At 28.3% G+C, this 21,930-nt stretch overlaps 1 protein-coding gene across 1 annotated transcript; it reads left to right on the plus strand.

Moving 5' to 3' along the window:
• Positions 1-229: 229 nt before the first annotated feature.
• On the plus strand, positions 230-15,422 carry LOC142326236 (uncharacterized). Its single transcript, XM_075368543.1, has 4 exons — positions 230-383; positions 4,405-4,599; positions 4,681-4,814; positions 14,376-15,422. The coding sequence occupies exons 1-4, from the start codon at positions 354-356 to the stop codon at positions 15,217-15,219; spliced, it is 1,203 nt and encodes a 400-aa protein (XP_075224658.1). The 5' UTR covers positions 230-353; the 3' UTR covers positions 15,220-15,422.
• Positions 15,423-21,930: the final 6,508 nt, after the last annotated feature.

A 21,930-nucleotide genomic window follows, 5' to 3' on the forward strand; every position in this document is an offset into this window, starting at 1 on the left:
AGCCACAGAATCACAATTATATTATACTGCTTTTTGCGGCAAGTTAAGCAACTGTTCTTTTGATAACAAGAAGAAACATTTATTATTTTATTTATCTATTGTGTTTTACGAAATAATGTACGCTGTTTCCCTGAAATGATTGTTACTTTTTGGCATCTAATGTTTTAGTGGTGAATTTTATGTAAGTGGCCCTAATATATTATTTAACCGTATGAGGCGCTAGCTATTCAGTGTGTTCTTCAAAACGTATTTTCACAACTAATATCATTTGACAGTGGATTTATAATGAACTTAACCTATAACTACGTGCCAGCGGTTGAATGTAACAGTAATGTGATGAAAGTTAACTTTTTATGATGGATGTAAAATTCGAAGAGTTCAAGGTAATATGTTGGATTGTGTAATTTGTTTAAAATCTTTACTTACATTGAACATTTTCAAACATATTGTTATACTTGTTTTGTTTACACCCTCATTTACTGGTTTTTGTAAATATAATTTATATAGTTCATCATAGTTTTGTTTAAAGTAAGATTCATTTTATTGGTAAACATTACAAGCATTAGTGCAAAATGTCTTAGCATCACTTAATTTGCATTAAGATGTCAGTTTATATCTTAAATATTACAACTGTAGTAACATAAAAAAAAACTTTAAGAGAAAATCCAGTACAATCTTTCAAATATATGACATATATATTAACTACAATATAATTAAATTTAAGATGTAACTAATTAACTATTTTAACACAACTAAGTTTTACTTGTACAGAATATACAAAAGTATTAAAGTTAATAACTTGTATATGTTAATGTGTAAAAATGTATCATTATTTGCCAAATTAGAAAATTTATAGATGTAAGATTAATTGGTTTATTGTTACTGTAATTCAGAAACTGTACTAATGATTGCAATTGAAAAGGTCACTCCCAAACAAGCTGGACTCAATTTATTTTATTCTGATCAATCTGAAAATGTTCAGGGCAGTATTATCATTAGAATAGTGATTACCTAAATTGAATTTATGTCAACAAATTTAACTTTTGAACATAGTTTAGTCAACAAATTTTGTCTAGTTTGAAATTATCATGCTAATAAGAAAAAAAACTGAAATAAAGGTAATAGCAGAATAAACCACAATATTTTTTAATTCATATTAAATTAGTAATTTAACTTAAGAACATTGTTATTAATTTTGTAGTATAATAGATCTATCTTTCAACTTCCTCCTTGCTATATACTTTATATGAGATGCGAGTATGATGTTCATTACGTGGATTACATATCTGCTATTAGGGAATCGATTGTATTTGCCAGCTTTACTGACTAAACAATATTACCAACAAAATAATGTTCTGTAACATGAAAAATAAAATAAATTTTTGTAATTATTTAGTAAGATGACTTGCATTCATAAGTTAATAAATCTTGCTATATGTTGCTGTTTTCACCATGCTGATTGTAAATATACAAAAAAAAGGGCCACTTAATTGTAGTTCTTGATTTATAAATATTTTAAAATCAAAGATTGCATATTCCTGTAGTGGCGAGGGTAATGTTTTGAATTTGTATCAATACTTTTGTGTTTACATTTTTTCTTTTTCATATAATCCATATCAAATGTTTATTTTTCATTCCTAACTTCATTGAAATTGTTCAACCAATTTCAGTTACTGATAAATTATAGTGAAACGTTAGCATGATTAAATTACAAAAATTAAATTAAATTAAATTAGTTTCTGAACTTTGTATGATATCTACAAACATAACTTTGTGCTCGCTTTGCTTGCTAACCTTGTCTAATTAACCTTAAATATTAAATTGTCAGATTGTTAGGCTGAGTCAATAATTATACACAATAACCAATTATTTAGTCCAAAAATTATGTATATAACACTTTTGCGATATTGAATTACAAAAGTTTTGGTGAGGGTGCTGTGTAACTTGTAAATGACATAACTCAGGTGAAAGGTGCCATATTATAACAAAACACATGATAAAATTTAAAAATTACAATAGAGCGACTCTTTTTCTTGTTTATTGATAATTAGCACTACCATAACAACATATGCCAAGATACTTAACTTTTGATTGCACATCATCTTTGTAAATAATTTTGTTTCTAAATTTTAAACCATGTTTTTACCATGTTAAAATCAAATGTAGATTATTTTTCTGTGGCCCAATTAACAATTAGCTTACCAGTCAGGTCAGGCTTATATATTTCCAAAATGTGAGGTGATTTAACATCACCACTATAAATTGGCAGTTAAAAATATTGGTTCATCAACTTTTCCAGCCAATTAAGAGATTGGAGTTGGAGTTTGTAGACAATTGTTATATGGAAGTTAGGTTCCTGATTTTAATGACTATTTTCTATGTTATTTGCATTCTTTAGTTCCATAACTATTATTATACCATGTAAGATCTGTTCAGAAAATAACTGAACATAGTTAATTACACGCCAATCAAGATATTTAGTGACATGCAGTTGGCAGCATTGTGTTCTGCATAACCTCCTCTGTAACCACATGTTGTTGGATTGTTGATGTCTCATTTATTTTTCAGGTTATTGTTATTTGAGTGCAACATGTTAGTGTTAGTAGCGATTTTTGTAATGTGTGATTTTCAGGAGCAAAGATACAATGTAAAATTTGGCGTGAAACTGCAGAAAACTATCACAGAAAGTTTCAACTTCTGAAACAAGCTTACAAAGTTGATGCTTTGGGTCGTACGCTATGTTACAAACTGTCTACATGATTTAAAAGCGGTCATCAGTCAACTTAAGATGACCCTCGACCAAGAAGGCCTTTGACCTCAACTGATGTCTCCAATGTTTAGAAAATAAATGATCTGGTACGTGCAAATCGCCTTTTGGCTGCCAGAGAACTTGCAGAAGAGGTTAGCATCTCAATTGGATCATGCCATGACATTTTAACTGAAAATTTGAACATATTTTGAGTTACAGCAAAGTTTGTTCCTCGTTTGGTAACTGAACAGCAGAAAGAGCATTGAGTGGACGTTTGTTGGCAACTTATTCAACAAGCTGATGATGATTAAGCATTAATGCACAGGATCATTGTGGGAGATGAAAACCAGGTTTACAGCTATGACAGTGGGACAAAAGTTCATTCGTCACAGTGGATTGGCAAAGGATCTTCAAGTCCTCAAAAAGCATGTCAGTCTTGATCCAGTGTTAAAGTGATGCTCTCTGTTTTTTTCGATTTTAATGGAATTGTGCATTTTGAATTCTTGCCTCAAGGTAAAGCAATAAACCGTGCAAACTTTCAAGGTGTTTTACAACAATTACATGAAAAAATCTGCAAAAAGAGACCCAGAGTTGTAGCGAGACTATTCATGATTCCTTTACCATGATCGTGCGCCTGTACTCTGTGTTGTCAATTCGTCAGTTTTGTGCCAAAAATCAGATAGATGACTTTCCTCCCTCAGCCTCGCTACTCACCAGACCTGTGTCCTTGCAATTTTTTTTTATTTCAGAAATTAAAATCAGTGATGAAAGGATGGTGTTTTTAGACTATTGATGACAGTAAAGCAAATTTGTCATGGACCTTAAAGGCCATTTCAAGTGAAGCTATCCAGGACTGCTTCACGAAGTAGAAACACCATTGGGATAAGTGTGTAAATAGGAAAGGGGAGTGCTTTGAAGGGGACAAGGACCAATAATCTGTAAAATTAATAATAAAGGTTAAAAAATAAAGTTTGGTTATTTTCTGAACAGAATTCATATAATTAATTTTTTGTTATTCTGTCTTTACAGGAAATTGTAATGTCATATTTTGTGTGATAAATAGCAGTTGTTTGCAGCCTCTGTACTTAACAGACTTATATCCAATGTATGAGATCCCTGGATTAGAATTATATAAACTTTGTTGTATTAAATACTTTACTAAATAATAATATTTAAATATTTATTCTGTTTACATTTATTAATACCTTCTATATTCATTAAGAAGGTAGTAGGATTGGATTCTTGTTACAATAATCAAAATATTTGATATTCTTGTGACAGAACAATTAAAAAATATTGGCAGTAATAAGAGCAAAAACACTTTTTTTTTCTCTTATTACATATTAGTACTTTTCTGGCTATTTGTGTAATATCCAACTGTTTGCTTCTTTATGTTCATTGATTTCCATTGCCAGAGTGAGAAATAGAACACTGTTAATGACTGAAAACATTATGAATTTTAAGTTTTAAAAATGTTATAATTAATAAATTTAATTCAATTTGTTATTGAAAACAATTGTTTAATGTCATGGTTTACTTAATATTTAACATTATTATGTTTTGCATTTTTTAAATATGAATTCTTTAAGTGTGTTTTGGTGTTATATTTTAATGTGACTATGTAAGTGAAATAACAATATTTCTTTTGTTCTTAGGAACTCTTTCCAGCTGGTACTAAAATTATTAATATTAATGGGACACGTGAAAAATTTGAAGCCATTGTCCGTTGCCGATGCAAAGATAAAGAAGATTTTCTTGAAAACTGGTTAAAACCTTATGAACTATTGAATAATGTTGGTTTACGCACTTGTGTCACAAGGCCAAGAACTGGAAAAGTAGTTTTGTATAAAGTGAGTATTGTTTTATTATAGTTTAATATTATTTACATTTATTGACCTTTTATAAACTGTGATGCTTTTTTTATATTTTAGGCAATTTATAGATGTCAACATAACACATATCCTAATAGCCATGTGAGAAATAAAAAAGCTCATAAAAAGCATACAGGTTGTCAAGCTGTGCTTAAAGTTACAATTAAAGCATCTGCAGAAAATCGACGTAGACGGTAACTATAATTAAATTAATTTATTTTTTATAGGCATATTTTAAAAATAATGGCTGCTTTGATATAAAAACAAAAGTTAGTACATTTAAGCCACTGTTTTAAATGTAGAAAACTGTAATAGTTGCTAGATGTGCAGTTGGGACTGTACATGGATGTCCAAAGATTTTCCAGCAGTCACATTAATTCTTGAATGGTTTTTGTTACAGTAGTGATCGAATATTGTGCAGAAACAAAATGCCATTGACTAGTTTCCTATGTCTTTTGTTCTGCATAGCAAATCAGAGTTTGTTTTAATATTTCTACAATACATATTAGTTTACAAGATTTTCTGGGATGACAAATCATCCCAGAAAATAATGCCTAATATACTGTCTTAATCCCCTTGCTTAAACTTCTTTCCCCTTGAAAGTAATGAATGCTATCACTGCATTGATTATTGCCTTGTTTCATCATTAATGTATGATATCTGAGTCTCATCTTGTTATAGTGTGATTAAGCAGTTAATCTCCTTAATTTTGGTAGCGTTTGAGAAATGTTTTTGTTGCTACAAGATGTTTTTCCTTGTGTCCATTTGTCAACATTTTCGGCACCTACCTGGCACACAATTTTCTAACCCAGATTTTCTGCTAAAATTTTGAAAACCAATGCAAAATATTTTGAAATTCTTTTGATAATTTTTGTGAACTGTAAATTATTTTCACAGATTTTTAATTTTCCCAACAAATCATTTGTTATTATAGAATGGTGACGTTATATTCCTGGTTATGAATATTGATCCTGCTTTCTTGAAACGAACAATAACGCTCAACATAATATTCATGTACATAACATTTGATCCATAGTATAAAAAATTTGTTTGTGGATTTCACCAGCAGATTTAATCATCACACTCCACAAAACTATTTATTTTAGCATTCATTTCAATTAGGTTACATGTGACAACTAATGTGTGTATAACTGAACTATTGCTGCCAACAGATGACGACAGATAAATTTGCTATATAAGCATTATCCATTAAAGAAGTTTAAATCAGCAACAAAGTTAAAACAGTACTTATTAAAAAAAAAAAAAATTTATGTGTTAAGACTAATTTAAACCTCATGGTTCTGTTATTCTTGAAAGGTATCAGACGGTAGTTGTTTTGTAAAGCCAATTTGTTGGTTTTTATTTACTGTAAAAGTAGAGTATATTAATACAACTAGTATGTTTCTAACCTGACCAGAGAAGCCCCTCTGTGGTTAATCATCCCCTTTCTTCCCCTTCTCACTCCTTATCATTTATTTCTTCCAATCAACCATGATTATGCTATGTTGACAACTTTTAGCTGCCTTTCAGTATGCCATGGTATTGACCAAGGTGTCCTGTCTTCCTAGCCAGAAGTTTCACAAACAAGCCAAACTAGCAGCATTAAGTGTCTATTCTATAAAATAAGTCTCTTACGTCTCATAAAATCTATTTTTTTTAGACTTTATTTTTAGCTTAAGTCTGTTTAATAATGTCCCGTGTAACAGTAATAGCAGTATTGAAATATGATTTTATAGGTTTATAAGTTAGACATTTTTTTTTTAATACCCTATATTTTTAATTATTTCCTGCAGGAATTAATAATGCTAAAGCTGGACTTCTAGGATTCTAGGCAAAAAGTCCTCCTCCTACTAATCCATCTATAGTCGATTACTTCCCATTCATTTATCACTTAGATCTTCTAAACTAATTATATTTTTGTTAGGAAAAACAATACAATTTGTAAATTGTTTATTTTTGTCAATCACATTAAGCAAATTCACACAAATCTCAAAATACTTCTAGCAATCCACTAATTTAATGCCACCTGTACTTTTTAATGTAAACTTTGTAATGTACTTTTGTAAAACTTTTAGTTGAGATTAGAGCCCTTAAAAGTAAATCTCCTAAAGTAGCATTTCAAATAATTTAAATTTTTCATCTAAAACTACATTCTTTTCAAATATGTATGATTTTTAAAAAAAATGTTTATTTTGTTTTATAATTTATATTAGTTGTCTCATTTATAAAGTTGTCTTTTTTTTAATATTTTTATTTTTCTATAAATTAATGTTCTTCAAACATTATAACAGAAGTATTATTTTGTTATTGTAACTAGAAGTATCCTGTATATCACAGTGATTCAAGATTGAATAAAAATTATATTACCAAAATCAGCTGAAAATTTATTTTTTCCTTTTCTTTTTTTTGCTTGATGATATCACCACATAAGCTTGAAGTTTGTGTGTGGAATATGGAAATGTAGCCTGTGAAAAATGCCATGCCTGACCAGGGTTTGAACCCAGGACCTCCAGACTCCATTTTAATATTATTTTTTAATAGTACAGTTTTTTCAGATAAAAACTGTAAAATCTCAACATGTATTTTTTTCTCTACATTACTACTTTCAAATCAAAATTTTCTGGATTTAAAAAATATACTGGATGGAGTACAGTGACCTTTAACTTCAAAACTTTGAATAAATCATATTTTACTTCTTGGGCAGATATAACATTTCTACTCATGGTCCGTATAATAATTAATGATAATTGTTCTGCAGTACTCATAATGTAAAATTTTTGGCTGCCTAGTTAAGTTATAATTTCTCATAGGACATGAAATTGATTTCATATGCAACGTTGAAATCGTACTGTTTCACTTTGAATTTTCTTAATAAAGCCGTGAGTCTTTTATCATTATTAAAATATTATTATTTAATAATAATTTTTGACTATTTAAATAATTCAGTAATATTTTGACCACTATGCTAATAAAATTTAATATTATTTGAAATATAAAACCACCAAAACACAGTAATTAGATAAGTTAAATTTACCTTTTTAATTTTGAATAACCAGTTTTCACGATATCCTGCATCTTTAGTTGCATTAAAATAAATAAAATTTATTTAATAAATAATTTTTTTAATTTATTCGTGTGTTTGTAATTATGAATGCCCAGCCTTAGTTTAAAAAATTATTTATTCCTTAAAAAAAAAAAAATATCTACTTTTATCAAACCAGACTACAAAACTATTTGTTTAATACAACTAGCACATTACACCTCCATATACAAGAAGAGACCTTATTTTGTTTTTGTTATCATTTTTGTTAAAGTAGTCATTCATATGAAGAATCTTTACACCAATTAATTTAAAATAAAATTAAAGATTTTCTTTGGAGAACTAATATTATTCAATGAATTTTAATGCTAATTAAAAATTTAAAAAAAAACTGGTTTTTCTTCATTTTTGTACAAAAAACAGTATGCTTAGGTAATTTATATTAACACGTCACACATTGTGGACTACCATCGTCGTCCTTTTTTATGCACATATTATATTTTTTTTTGTTTCGCTTGCTGTCATTTTTACAAAGTTGGTACTCACAGCCATCCGGTAAGATTTCCTTTACATGTAGACCACTACACTTTTACCGTGTCTTTTATATAAACTGTTTACTGGGTTTTTTTTCATTGTTTTGTGTTTTTAATTTTAATGTGTTTTTTTAAGTGTAGTGAAAATTATTCAAGAATATTTTAATTTAATCTAATTTCAAGACACAAGATTTAAATACAAGTTAACTTATCAGGTAAGTCAATTATTATAATTTATTTTTTTAGCAATATGTAGTATTTATTACTACACTACTCTGTATTACTTTCTGACATAATTTCTTGTCTTTATTAATTTTACCATAATTTTATATTTCAAAATCAGATTATACTGTGTTTTATATTCTTAAACTGTGTTTTACTTTTGATTTTTCTTCTGTATTACCTTATTACATTTTTTTCAGTTTGTTTTAACTAATATCATTTTTTAAATAAAACACTGTTTCATTACTTTTAAATTCAATGAATTTGTTGATGTATTATTATTATTATTTGCATAAATATATTCAATTGCAATAAACCTTTTAAATCTCAAAAAAAAAATCCACATCAGTCAAGTTTTTTATAGCTTATTTCTAATTACATGTTATATTTTTTATATACTTGATTCAAACTATTTTATTATGATACTATTTATTACTTATGCTATATAATGACGATTATTTCCTATATTCAGAAGTGTACAAGAATACAAAAATTTATGTCAGGTGTGTTTCATGTTTGCTGAGAGTACAAAAACTTATGTTATTGTGTAACATGAAAAATAATACTTTTCAATGGTTATTACTTTTATAAATAGTTATTTTTATTTGTTTTAGTTATTTTCATATATTGAAGAGTTATATGGAGGAAATGAATTAGAAAATGGTGTTATAGAGGAAGAAGAGGATGAAATGGGAGAAACAATAGATCGGTGGAATTTATTGAATGATATGTTGACAAAAAACACACAGCTAGTATTTGCCAAAAGAAATTGGACTTTATTGAAACCAAATGAATTTATGTTATAATTATCATAACTTAATACTACTTAATATATCAGCTGAATTAACAAATGAATAATGCTGTTAAATACAAAAATACATGAATAAAACTTTATAAATACACAGTGTAACAGAGTCGAAAAATAAGAGAGTTGTTTACAATAATTTCAATATAGAATGCGTTAAATCACAATATAAACACATTAAAATAAATAATAATATAAATAGAATTTATTGTAATGGTAAGTTTTCTTGAAAGTATTAAGTTACGAAGAAGCACAAAAACATAACGTCATATCCGGAGTAATTCTCTTTAGATTAATTTAAGAGAATATGAATTCGGTGCATGAATAGGTAAGAATTAATCTCGGCGATTAACAAGTTAAATTAGATTAAATGAGAGAGTTGATTGCAATAAACCTTTCAAGTAAAGGTAATTTGCTCTGAGTTACTGACGTTTGAACACGAACTTTTGATGAACAACACGAAATGTAATAATTGTTATCAATAATAATATATGAAATATATTGCACATAAGTTTTATGATTCTGAAGTAGTGTTTAAATTAAAAGTAGATTTGATGAGAACGATAGTTTGCATTTAATAACCCATAAAATGGGCTGCACATGAATAAGGATAACATAAACGTTTAATATGAATAATTATGAATAATTTACACTTGCCTGTATCACACACAAATATTAGCCAGAGATGAACTCGTAAAAGCAAGTACAGATGAATACCTATGTAATCCTGGGCGTAGTCCGCACGGGTGTATCAGGAATACAGAGGTGTGATGTGGTTTGGTGGTAGAATGATGCGTAGAATCTCAGATGTGTAGTGACGAGTTTTGAGATTCTGCTTGAATGAGAATGTTACCACAAAGTTTGCAGAAGAGTATGGCCATAGGCGACTGCACTGGTGAGATGTTGGATCTACTCTGCCGAAAAGATGGCGAAAGAAAAAGGGGGTAACCAGATCCAGGTAGTGGACAGGAGAGAGTGTGTGTAAAAGACAGGAGATGTGTGCATGTATTAGTAAGGGGACGAAAGAATAACGGGTGTATGAATATGAAAAGGGTAGACAAAAATAACTCGATAGAAGAATGGACGCAGTCGCTAAGTATGACGGAGGGAGGGTCGAACACAAGAAAATAATAGAAACAGATGAATTTGACAGACACAAAAATTCGAAACAAAGCGAAGTTTAACATTCCAGTAATAATACAACGAGACCCACCCTAGCTTGGAATTCGTAGAAAATAACGGAAACTTTATGCCAGAATGGCGTAAACAAGGAAGATTAAAGAAAAACAAACCAACATACTTGGCGTTTATAGACCTAGAAAAGGCATTCGATAATGTAGACTGGAATAAAATGTTCAGCATTTTAAAAAAATTAGGGTTCAGATACAGAGATAAAAGAACAATTGCTAACATGTACAGGAACCAAACAGCAACAGTAACAATTGAAGAACATAAGAAAGAAGCCGTAATAAGAAAGGGAGTCTGACAAGGATGTTCCCTATCTCCGTTACTTTTTAATCTTTACATGGAACTAGCAGTTAATGATGTTAAAGAACAATTTAGATTCGGAGTAACAGTACAAGGTGAAAAGATAAAGATGCTACGATTTGCTGATGATATAGTAATTCTAGCCGAGAGTAAAAAGGATTTAGAAGAAACAATGAACGGCATAGATGAAGTCCTACGCAAGAACTATCGCGTGAAAATAAACAAGAACAAAACAAAAGTAATGAAATGTAGTAGAAATAACAAAGATGGATCACTGAATGTGAAAATAGGAGGAGAAAAGATTATGGAGTTAGAAGAATTTTGTTATTTGGGAAGTAGAATTACTAAAGATGGACGAAGCAGGAGCGATATAGAATGCCGAATAGCACAAGCTAAACGAGCCTTCAGTAAGAGATATAATTTGTTTACATCAAAAATTAATTTAAATGTCAGGAAAATATTTTTGAAAGTGTATGTTTGGAGTGTCGCTTTATATGGAAGTGAAACTTGGACAATCGGAGTATCTGAGAAGAAAAGATTAGAAGCTTTTGAAATCTGGTGCTATAGGAGAATGTTAAAAATCAGATGGGTGGATAAAGTGACAAATGAAGAGGTATTGCGGCAACTAGATGAAGAAAGAAGCATTTGGAAAAGTATAGTTAAAAGAAGAGACAGACTTATAGGCCACATACTAAGGCATCCTGGAATAGTCGCTTTAATATTGGAAGGACAGGTAGAAGGGAAAAATTGTGTAGGCAGGCCACATTTGGAATATGTAAAACAAATTGTTAGGGATGTAGGATGTAGAGGGTATACTGAAATGAAACGACTAGCACTAGATAGGGAATCTTGGAGAGCTGCATCAAACCAGTCAAATGACTAAAGACAAAAAAAAAAAAAACTACACGATCTTTCATTTTTCAAAAGCTGTATGAGCCATGACAGGTTTGCTGCAGTATTACACTCACTACACTTTGCCAAAACTCCTAGCCCAGATGAACCTACACCAGCTGACAGACTATACAAATTATGTCCATTACTAAACCTTTTCCATAAAGTAGCAGACGAAACGATTATCCCTGCACAAAATTTATGCATTGATCAGTCTATGGTACTTTGGAGCGAGAAACTACTTTTCCATATTTGTATTAAATATAAGTGACATCAATACGGAATAAAAATATGTATATTAACAGAAGTTTCTGGTTTTGTTTTAAGGTGCATTGTATTCACTGGAGCTTCCGATGAAGAAGTTGGTGGTCCAGGTCACACAGAAAATGTAGTATGTAAAATCATGGAGGGATGATTGGACGATGGATGCTCTCTCTTCATGAAAAACTACTACAGTGGTGGTCTATGAGCTTTTAGAAAGGAAAAACTTACAGTACAGGTACCTAAGTTCAAACCAAAAGAGAACCTGTCTGATGTTTGCAAAAAAAAATAAAAAAAGGTGAAGTAGAAGCCTTATTCTCAGATGATGCTGTTTGCATGTTAAAATGGAAGGACAAAAGAGATGTCATTATGATCAGTTCTGAATTTGGGAATCAAGTGATCAGTGTCCCGAACAAGCGAGGGGATAAAACCGTTAAACCAGAGGCTGTGGTTAAATACAATAAATTCATGGGAGGCATTGATCGTTTAGATCAGATGACTGTCTATTATCCAATAGAAAGAAAAATCCTAAAATGGTATAATAAACTGGGATTTCATATATGCCATCTGATTTTGATGAACAGATATTTTTTATTTTTAAAATCACACCCTAATTATTTCTTAAAAACATTCTGTGATCCTGTCATTAGATCCTTAACCATGTCATGTAATCCAACACACCAATGTCCAACAGCTGTTCCTTCTCAGTGAAAAAGTACTGCTATACAGCAACATATCTCAAAAGTTTTCCTATATAAAGGACAGAAGAGAGTACCCCAAAAAAAATGTAGGGAATGTGCAGGTAAAAAAATCAGAAAAGACACGGTGTATCACTGCCCAGTTTGCCCTGGGTTACCAGCCTTGTGTCTCGGTAAATGTTTTGAAGAACATCACAAAACTATTCTTGTAAACATTGCATCTGTTTTATGCCTTTTTCTTTCTTTTCAATATGTGACCATAAAATTCATTTTTTTGTACATAATTTTTTATAATGTTATTTTTTATATACGTTTTATAATATCTATAAATTTTGAATTGTTATTTTTCAACTTTTTTCTAAACTTTTTTTTTTCAAATATATGTGTAATGTTTATTTTATGTGTTGTTTGTATTATTCACATAATACAAACAACATACAAAATGTATTATAATAGAACTATTTCTGTCATTTACTTTTAAAATATTTTATTGTCTATTGTTCTTTGGAAGTAATTATTAATTTATTGAAAAAAACTTTCATTCAAAATTTGTAGTTTTTTTTTTTGTGTTTTACAAATAGACAAGTATGCAGAGTAAAACTTTTTAACAGTATAATTTAAGTATCTATAAAAAAAAGCTAAATAAATGAAAGTATGTACCAAACTGTTCATTGTTAATTATTTTTAACCCTTAATTCAAACATGTCACATTTATGTACACAGCATATGTAATAGAAAAATCAATATTTTATCTAAAAAGTCGTCAAAAAAAAGAAGAAATCTATCGAGCACTTTCAGGTCGATGGCATTTGCAGATTGAATAACTCATGGGTGAAATCAATATATAATCTACATTTACATATAACCATAATATAATCTCCAATTAGACATTTTAGTTTTAAAATTACAGAGAAAAAGAATTGTTTATTAGCTGTTGCATTCATGAAACATTGTGAAGAAATCGGTTAACATATGGATTATGATAGTCATGCATCAGTCATCAACTAAGTTAAAAATACCAGTGACTATGGATGACCATCGTAGTCCATTATAATAAAATACAACAAAAAAATTAAAAACAATAATAAAAATGGGTTTTTATTTGAATTTGTATCCCCTATTGAAAAATATTTTTTCCATAAAATTTTTATGTTTTTGGCAGCATTGAAAGTGTTAATACATTTTTCTTCCTTAGTATCATTTATTTTTTATTTACTTATTTTTTTTATTAGTATCTTCATAGATTGTTTTACCATTACTTCCAATATTTATTACTTTTACATATTAACTTTTTAATACCGTTAATGATGATCTTATGATAGTTTTATAACAATTTCCCTTGATTAGCTCAGATAAATGCTGGGGCAGTTTATTTTTCTTAACCACAGAGTTCCCCATTCATTTCTGACATGATCTATATTAATATGCAATTATTTACCGATCTGATAAAATTGTTATTAATTTAACAGAAAATTGCAAGAATATAAGTTTTATATAAATTTCGCTCTGTTATGTAATGGAAATCTAGATTCATTTGCTGTAAAAATAAGAAAAATCAAATCTTAGGTTGATGCAGCAGGCTAGGGAAAACTTATGAAATCCCCAGTCTGCAATTGTTATCCAAGTCCAAAAATTGTTAAGGGTTTATATGAATTAATGTTATGGTATGTATTCATTAGTTATTCTTGTGGTAGTACTTCCTTTACTTTCAGTATGCTTATCATACATCTTTTTATATAGATGTATAAAGCATTCGTATATAAATATGTAAGGCTTTGCACTAAAATCTAGAAAAATTAATGCCCTTTATTTTCTAGGTCTAAAGATTACTTATGGACTGAATATCCTACTGTTATTGCTGTTGTTCATAATCATAATCATGACTTGAATGATTTGAGTGATAATCTGTTTTTGCATAAGAGGATAAAGTTATCAGAAAAAGCTGTATTTAAAGAAGAAACTAATGAAGATAACAATTGTGTTTTTGAAGATGTAACTTTATGTGATGTGAATAATATGGATAATTATGTGTATGAAGAGCTTGTTGTTACTGAGGGTTCACAAGTAACTGTCGAGGAAAAACTTGATGAAATAAATTCTGAATCAAGTTGTAAACTCCATGAATTATTTGTTTTTAAAAGTGATACAACTGATGTGGATGAATCTCTAATCTGGTCTAATTTAAAAGAAAAATTTGATTCATTATTTAGAAGTTGGGAAAGTAACAAATGTAAAGCACGCTGCCAAGCTTTACAGGCTGCACTTGCATATTTGGAAAAGCACGATAAATTTTCTACGCCATCTTATGATGCCATTCATAGTCATTTTACAATTGGAAAAACAATAGATAAACCTGAGAGTCTTCAAGCGTCTGATATTGTTATTATAGATTGTCAAACACAGAATGATATTCAAAAAGTTGAACAGTCTCAAGTATCACCGAAAAGAGAATCTGATGATCAGGTAATAATTCAAAAGTGCTTAACTAGTCCTCAGAATTTTAGTGAGATAATAACGGTTGAAAAATATGTTCAGAAGTGTTCTGAGGTGCAGATGTCTACTGTTGAAGAATTTTCTTATCAAATTGAGGATGAATCGCAATATAATACACCTGAAAATGTACAACACAGTTTCTGCAAAGTAATTGGCATACCAGCATAAATTATTCATACAATTTTATGTACACCTGACACCTGTGTTGTGAATAAATGATAACACATTTATTGTGCTTTTAATTTTGTTATTGAGTTTTGTATTGTTCTATATTATACCATGTTAAATAACCACATTAAACAGCTCATGTTGTTTTTAAGTTGTGTGTAACTATGTGTAAATATTAAATTTTAAAATATTTCTTCTGAGAATTAACAGTATTCTTTTATTTATTACATCATTGATTTCCTATTCTTTTTATTAAATTTGATTTTTTTCTATTGTTTATTTATTTGACATAGGGTTTTCCTAGGCAAAACAGGTTTTAACAATTAGTTTACTTCTAAACTTAATAATAGTAAAAAAATAAACAGACTGTAAAATAAATGCCATTAAATAGGTAAATTTTAAAAAAGCCTTTTAATATTATATAAATAATTTCATAGACTGCTAATGAATGTGAGACAAAAAAATTAAGTAATCACATGGTTTTTTTTTTCTGGGTGCTGTACTTGTATTAATAATAGGTAACCTATATGAAGAAAAATGCACCTTTTCTTATTTTATACTGTTTGCATTTTACTATTTTTTGATTTGTGTAACAGATGATTAAGTGTAACTAAACGTTTATTATTCTTAGTTCTTTTTTTAAATAAATTTAATGAAAGATAGTAATAAAAAATGTTTTCAGCAATCATAATTATTATTGATAATATCAGTCCAGCAATCCAAGTGTGTATAACTATTGATACATGTTGGTAACCAAAAGCTATAAAAAACTTGCATTCTTCACACTTATCTTCATATTCAGCTTTTATGTATTTTAAAATAATTTTATCTAGAATACCGGCATTAATCATTTTATTTAAACTGAAAGAAAAAAAATTAAAATGATTGTAAACATTGCTATAAAATGAGTTAATCTTTAAAGCTGACATATTATGTAATACTTTACTGTATAGTATTTATTAATTTCCTGGCCGTTTTTCTTTGTAATTTGTATAATTAATGGAAAGTAATGCTATCAGCCAGAAATGACTCACCTGGATGTCTACATTTTACAGTAGTTCAAATCAAAAAATACTTAAAACTCAAATATAAATTAATGTGGACTGACACAGTTAGGTCATTGAGATAAAGCTTTAATTACAAAATTCTGTATCAATGTGATTTGTTTTTACACAATTACAGTATTAATCCCTTTCAATGGTCATCCAAAAAGTCAGAAATGTTTGAATGTAATAAATTTAAAATATGAAATTCAAAAATACTTTTTCATTAAAAAAATGACTGTTCTATGTAGTCCAACATTTAAATTTAAACACATACATTGTGGTTGCTAGTTTTTCTATTTTATCATTATAGAAAAATGCTAGTTTTTGTCGTCATCTACCTTTTGACATCTTTTATGATCTCATTATTTCCAATGATTCTGCCATCTAAAATTTGTTTAGTTTAGGAAACAAATGAAAATCACGGAAACCTAGATCAGATCTGTATTATAGGTGCTCACTTTTTTAAGTGACTGTTTCAGTCACTTTTGTTAAGCATTATTTGAGTTGTGAATGTAGTGTTATCATGAAACAACACAGTAAAGCGTTTTAGTTTTCCATTTGGTGTGAAATCGTTGCACCAATTTATTATTTTGTATTAATCAATTTATTATTTTACCAATTTTTTATTTTGGGTCATTTAGATCCCAGAAAATGATATCTCTCTATTTCCATATGCTCAGTTCACTTTACCCTCTTCAGTTTATTGAAATTTTTAAATGATGCGATTCCAATTATTGACTTAGTTTTAATAGATTTATAAAGATCTACTTTTCATTTACAGTAAAAATATGATTAAAAAAGTCGTCTTCCTCTTACTTCTATCAATTGAGAAGTATTAAAGCTCTCCCATTCTCTCTTGTCTCATTCAGATAAAGTCTAGTTTGGAATTTTTTCTCAAGATGTTCACTAAATGAATAAATAAGTTTTTATTCTGATCAATACATAAAAATTCATTATATAGATCGCATCAATATAAGATAAATTATATGATAAAAAATAGATGTGTTTAAAGTCCGTATTAATTATTTAAACAATAACACATGAAATAATGTTAGGGTAAATACATTAAATAAAAATAATTACTACAAAATAATTTACAATTTAGCCTGTATTGAAAATTATTTTGAGCATGTATTTATCTTCTCGTTGACCAGAATGCACATAAAGTGAGTTTTTTGTTTTTAATTTGTATTATTTAAAAATCCATCAGTATAATAATATTGTTACCATAAAAGAAAATAAAAAATTTTAATTTTATTTTAAATAAAATGTTAGGAAAATTTTTCAGATCGTTTAGCTATTTATTAAAAACAGCAATGGGAGTATAATAAGGCCCTTTCTTTTAAGTCAAAATATTGGGTCAAGTTATAAGAAAACAATTTCATTGTCTGGTTGATTTATTTATTTTTATCCATTTTTTTTTTTTTTTCTTGTATTTTGGATGAAACTTAAGTAGGTATTTTTATTATTTTAAGAATAAGTGATAATTTTTTTTAAAAAGATTGCATATTCTTAAATATAAACAAAAAATATGTTAACACAAACTAACATATTTAATTTTCTAAATATAGGTCACCAATTATACATAATTTATATTTTAGCCAGATAGTGATCTGACAGTCCATTTTTATACCTTAAAAACTCGTTCGATTTTTTGAAAGAGTCCAAAAAGTGAAGACCTACTTTATACAACAATATATATACGCATAATAAATAAGTAATAATTATAAGTAAAAAAATGGCTTGATTTTTGTTAGAAATGAAATCAATGTGATCATTTCACAAGAACTTTTAATTTAATAAAACCCCTGAAATTTCACTTTGTGTAAACATAAATACTACTGTTATTATCAACGGGAATCCTATATATGCGATCAGCATTGTTACGACTACCAGAGAAGCACAAGCAACGATTGTATTTATACTTAAGTATAATTTTTGTTTACTTTTATTATCTGTAAACGAAAAACTTACAAATTGTATGTTTTTTTTAAATAAAGGAAAATTATTAATATGTTTATTCATTTTCGGAAATGAATTAAGATAATAAAGAATCTCAAAAATGATATTTACATGTAACATTGAAATGTATAATAGGGCAAGTATAAATTAATCTTTAAAAGATATACTCATATTAATTCCTTTAGAAATCGGTGAACGTTATATAATGAAAGGGTGAAATTATATGAACACCATCAGAAATTTTTACTGGTATCTTTCGTCCTTTTTAGTTTTTACTAAAGAATCACGAGTGCTATGAATTTTACATGGAAATTTTGTGTTTAGGCCGCAGACCACAACACAGCTCGGCTGAATGTTCACTAATCTCAATGCATTTCTTATGCTGGGCTGACAAGTTTAAGATATCTTACTGGGCAATCAGTCGGTATCAACTAAGTATATATATAGTTATTCGTAACTGATAATTTTTTCATCTATTGCAATGTCAAGAGGTATGAAAACATAAGGGAACCACTTACATTTCATTAAACAGTATAATGACTAAGTCATTATAAAGTTGTTTCTAAAAACAAACATCATATCTGGTGCCTTTCTTTCATTTAATGTTGTTCTGATTTTATCCATGATAGATGAACTAAAGTTTAGAACTTTAAAGTTTTTTTTTATAAAATTGTATTTTAAAATTATTATTAAATGGCAATTTAAACAATTTGTAAATTATAGAATTTTCCAAAAGAAAAAGAATAGCTTGAAATCATAACCATCATCTCTGTTATAGAGAAAAGTGTTTCTGCCTTTCATCCTGGCATTTTTCACTTGCAGTTAATTTCATAACTCATAAAAAAGAGGGGTAGATAAGTATATTTTGACATTAGACAATAAATTAGTAAGTGATTAGTTACTACATTAGCCATTTGCATAGATGACAAAATTTACTGTCGGTGTTGTTACAGACATTTTTTCTCAAAATTTTTGAAACTGGTTAAGCAATTTAGGCTCTGGAACATTATGAACATCTATCTGAATATACATTGATTACTATCAACTTTGTATTTTATCATAATTGAAAAAAAAAGTTTTGATATCCAAAACTTTTAATTACTGATAAACACAAGGTGTAGAAATTGTTGAAGATATTAAAAACCAGCTCACTTTCACACAAATATATGGAATTTTTCTGCTACAATTACATTCATTCATCATTATTTATTCATTTTTTTTCTATTTTACTTTTATCCACATTTAGTTATTTCAACAAAGATCTCTGCTTCATCAGAACATTATTTTGTAAAATTTAATTAAAACAATTACCATTATAGAAATGCTTGTTTCTCATTCTTTGATATAAAAATATTTGTGATAAAAGTTGCAAATTAAAGTATTTTCTATCACAGACTGAGGTGGAAAACTGTCTGTATAGTTTTAATATTTCTAATTATCCCTCAAGAATAGCCAGCCAGTGTCTTTACAAGACTACACCTCATTTCATTGGGCTGTGGGGTGTTGCTTATTATTCAGTTGTTGAACAGATTGCTACATTCACATTAGGAAAAAAAAATTTTATAATACAATAATTTTAATTTTTTTTTAACAATAATTTTTATAAAACAATATTTTAATAAGCAGAGATCTCTGTGAAAGTACTAAACATGGATTAAAAAAAATGACAAAAGGTTGTATAACTTTCCTGCTTTGCTCTTAGTTGCCTATTTTCGGCATAATTTTTGTGATCCAGTTAAAGGCAATTTTAACCGTAACTCGGCTATTTGTCAGCAGATTTGAACAAATAAGGATAAGGAGATCTTATTCACTACAAAAGGTTTAATATTTTATGTAATATTTCAAAAAGTTTAATACTTGTATTTACCAAACTATTGACATTAAAAAATGTTTAATGGCTGCCATTTTTAATTTCCAAAGTAAAATTTTCAAAATTATTTATTCTGAAGATGTTGTTTGGTACATAAATTTTGTTGAAATATCTCATTCCATTTTTAAGATATAAACTTACAAAAAAAAAACTGGTGGACAGATGGCAAAAGAAGCAAGATAGGAGGGTGCTTGTTCATATGAATTTTTTTGTTTATTTTGAATATCAGAACCTTGCAAAGATGTCCTCAATCATTACTTTACTAGTATTCTGATAAGAAGAATAAGTATTGTATACGTACTAACTGTCAAAAAGTTTGCGAAAGTGGAAATTTTTATTGTATCCAATTGTAGCTGTGATGAGATTTATGTTGATATCTATAAAATCAATTTTACATGATTCAGGAGCTAAATATTCCATTGTATCAATTGTAGTAAATAAAAATACATTCCTTTCAGCAAGTTTACTGGTAACCAAATCTGTATTTGTGATAAGATATTCTGGATTCTTTGATAAATATTTCTTTATTTTTCGAAAATCACTGTCCATAGTTTCCTGTTTGGATTTAAAACATTTTATAAAAGTTTTATAACATTTATGAATTTTGTTACATCAGCAATGTTATGTTGTATTAAAAACCTATGATTGTTTTAAATAGAAGTATTAATCTGTAAAAAGAGGAAAATATGGAAATGTTTTCATTTGAGGAAAATCTGATAAATATATTCTCATTCCCATCAAATAAGAAATCAGAATGATAAGTTATGAATTCTTAATTATAATTGTATAAGTTATAATTATTGTTACAGAGTATATTGATGTAGCTTAATCACTGCTGTTCAAATTATATTTGTTTCTCTTTATATGTATGCTCCATGAATACATCCAAACTAAAACTTACATTTAGTAATATTACTTTCTTGGTTTATAAATATTCCATTACTTTGTTATTTTAGTCATATTTTCTTACAAAACTATTAAATTTTAATATCAAATTAAAAAAAAATTGATTTAGTAAAATGTATTTTTATCTTGTGTTTATAGTGCAAGCTGTTAACAATGAAAGTATTGCAACACTAAAGTGTTTAACATTTTCAGTCACTTGTAAGATCATTTTTAGCAATTCTTTGTCAAAAATAGCTAAAACCATTGTAGAGTTAAGTTTAAAAAGTTAAGTTTGTATTATTTGGCCTCCATGGCGTGAGTGGTAGTGTCTCCACCTTTCATCCAGAGGTCCTAGATTTGAATCCCAGTCAGGCAAGGCATTTTCACGCACGCTACAAATCATTCATCTCATCCTTTGAAGCAATACCTAACGGTGGTCCCGGAGATTAAACAAAAAAAAGAACCCCTAACTTTTAATGTCAATTTAATGTAAAAAAAACAAAAGGGTTCAAATGTAGTAGAAAACCACAACCAGAAATTAAATAATAACTACAAAAAGAAATTCCCCCAAGTAACAAAAGAAGCTACCCCTAACTTCAATTGTCAATTTAATGTAAAAAAAAAAACAAAAGGGTTCGAATGCAGTAGAAAACCACAACTGAAAATGAAATAATAACTACAAAAAGGAGGCTCATAAACTCAATTAATTAATATAAATAAGCAAATAATTAAATGAAATATATAATAATAAATTTGTTTTTAAAGATTAATAATCAAATAATAGAAAACATATGGGCGATTGTTACCACTTGATAAGTGGCGCCAGCCTGTCTAACCTAACCTGCCATTTAGTTGTCATGGGTCCTTGGAGTGGTGCGCAACGTGCATTTGCTATCAAAGCGTTTTACAAAAACAATGACAATGTGGAGGGAGCGCGTAGAGAATTTC

The sequence above is a fragment of the Lycorma delicatula genome, chromosome 6 (genome assembly GCF_047948215.1).
Source record: "Lycorma delicatula isolate Av1 chromosome 6, ASM4794821v1, whole genome shotgun sequence".
NCBI classification, from domain to species: domain Eukaryota; kingdom Metazoa; phylum Arthropoda; class Insecta; order Hemiptera; family Fulgoridae; genus Lycorma; species Lycorma delicatula.

Coding starts and splice junctions, on each gene's coding strand:
- LOC142326236 (XM_075368543.1), top strand. CDS start 354: ATGATGGATGTAAAATTCGAAGAGTTCAAG. Junction 4,600..4,680: donor GAAAAGTAGTTTTGTATAAA/GTGAGTATTGTT, acceptor TTTATATTTTAG/GCAATTTATAGATGTCAACA. Junction 4,815..14,375: donor GCAGAAAATCGACGTAGACG/GTAACTATAATT, acceptor TTTATTTTCTAG/GTCTAAAGATTACTTATGGA.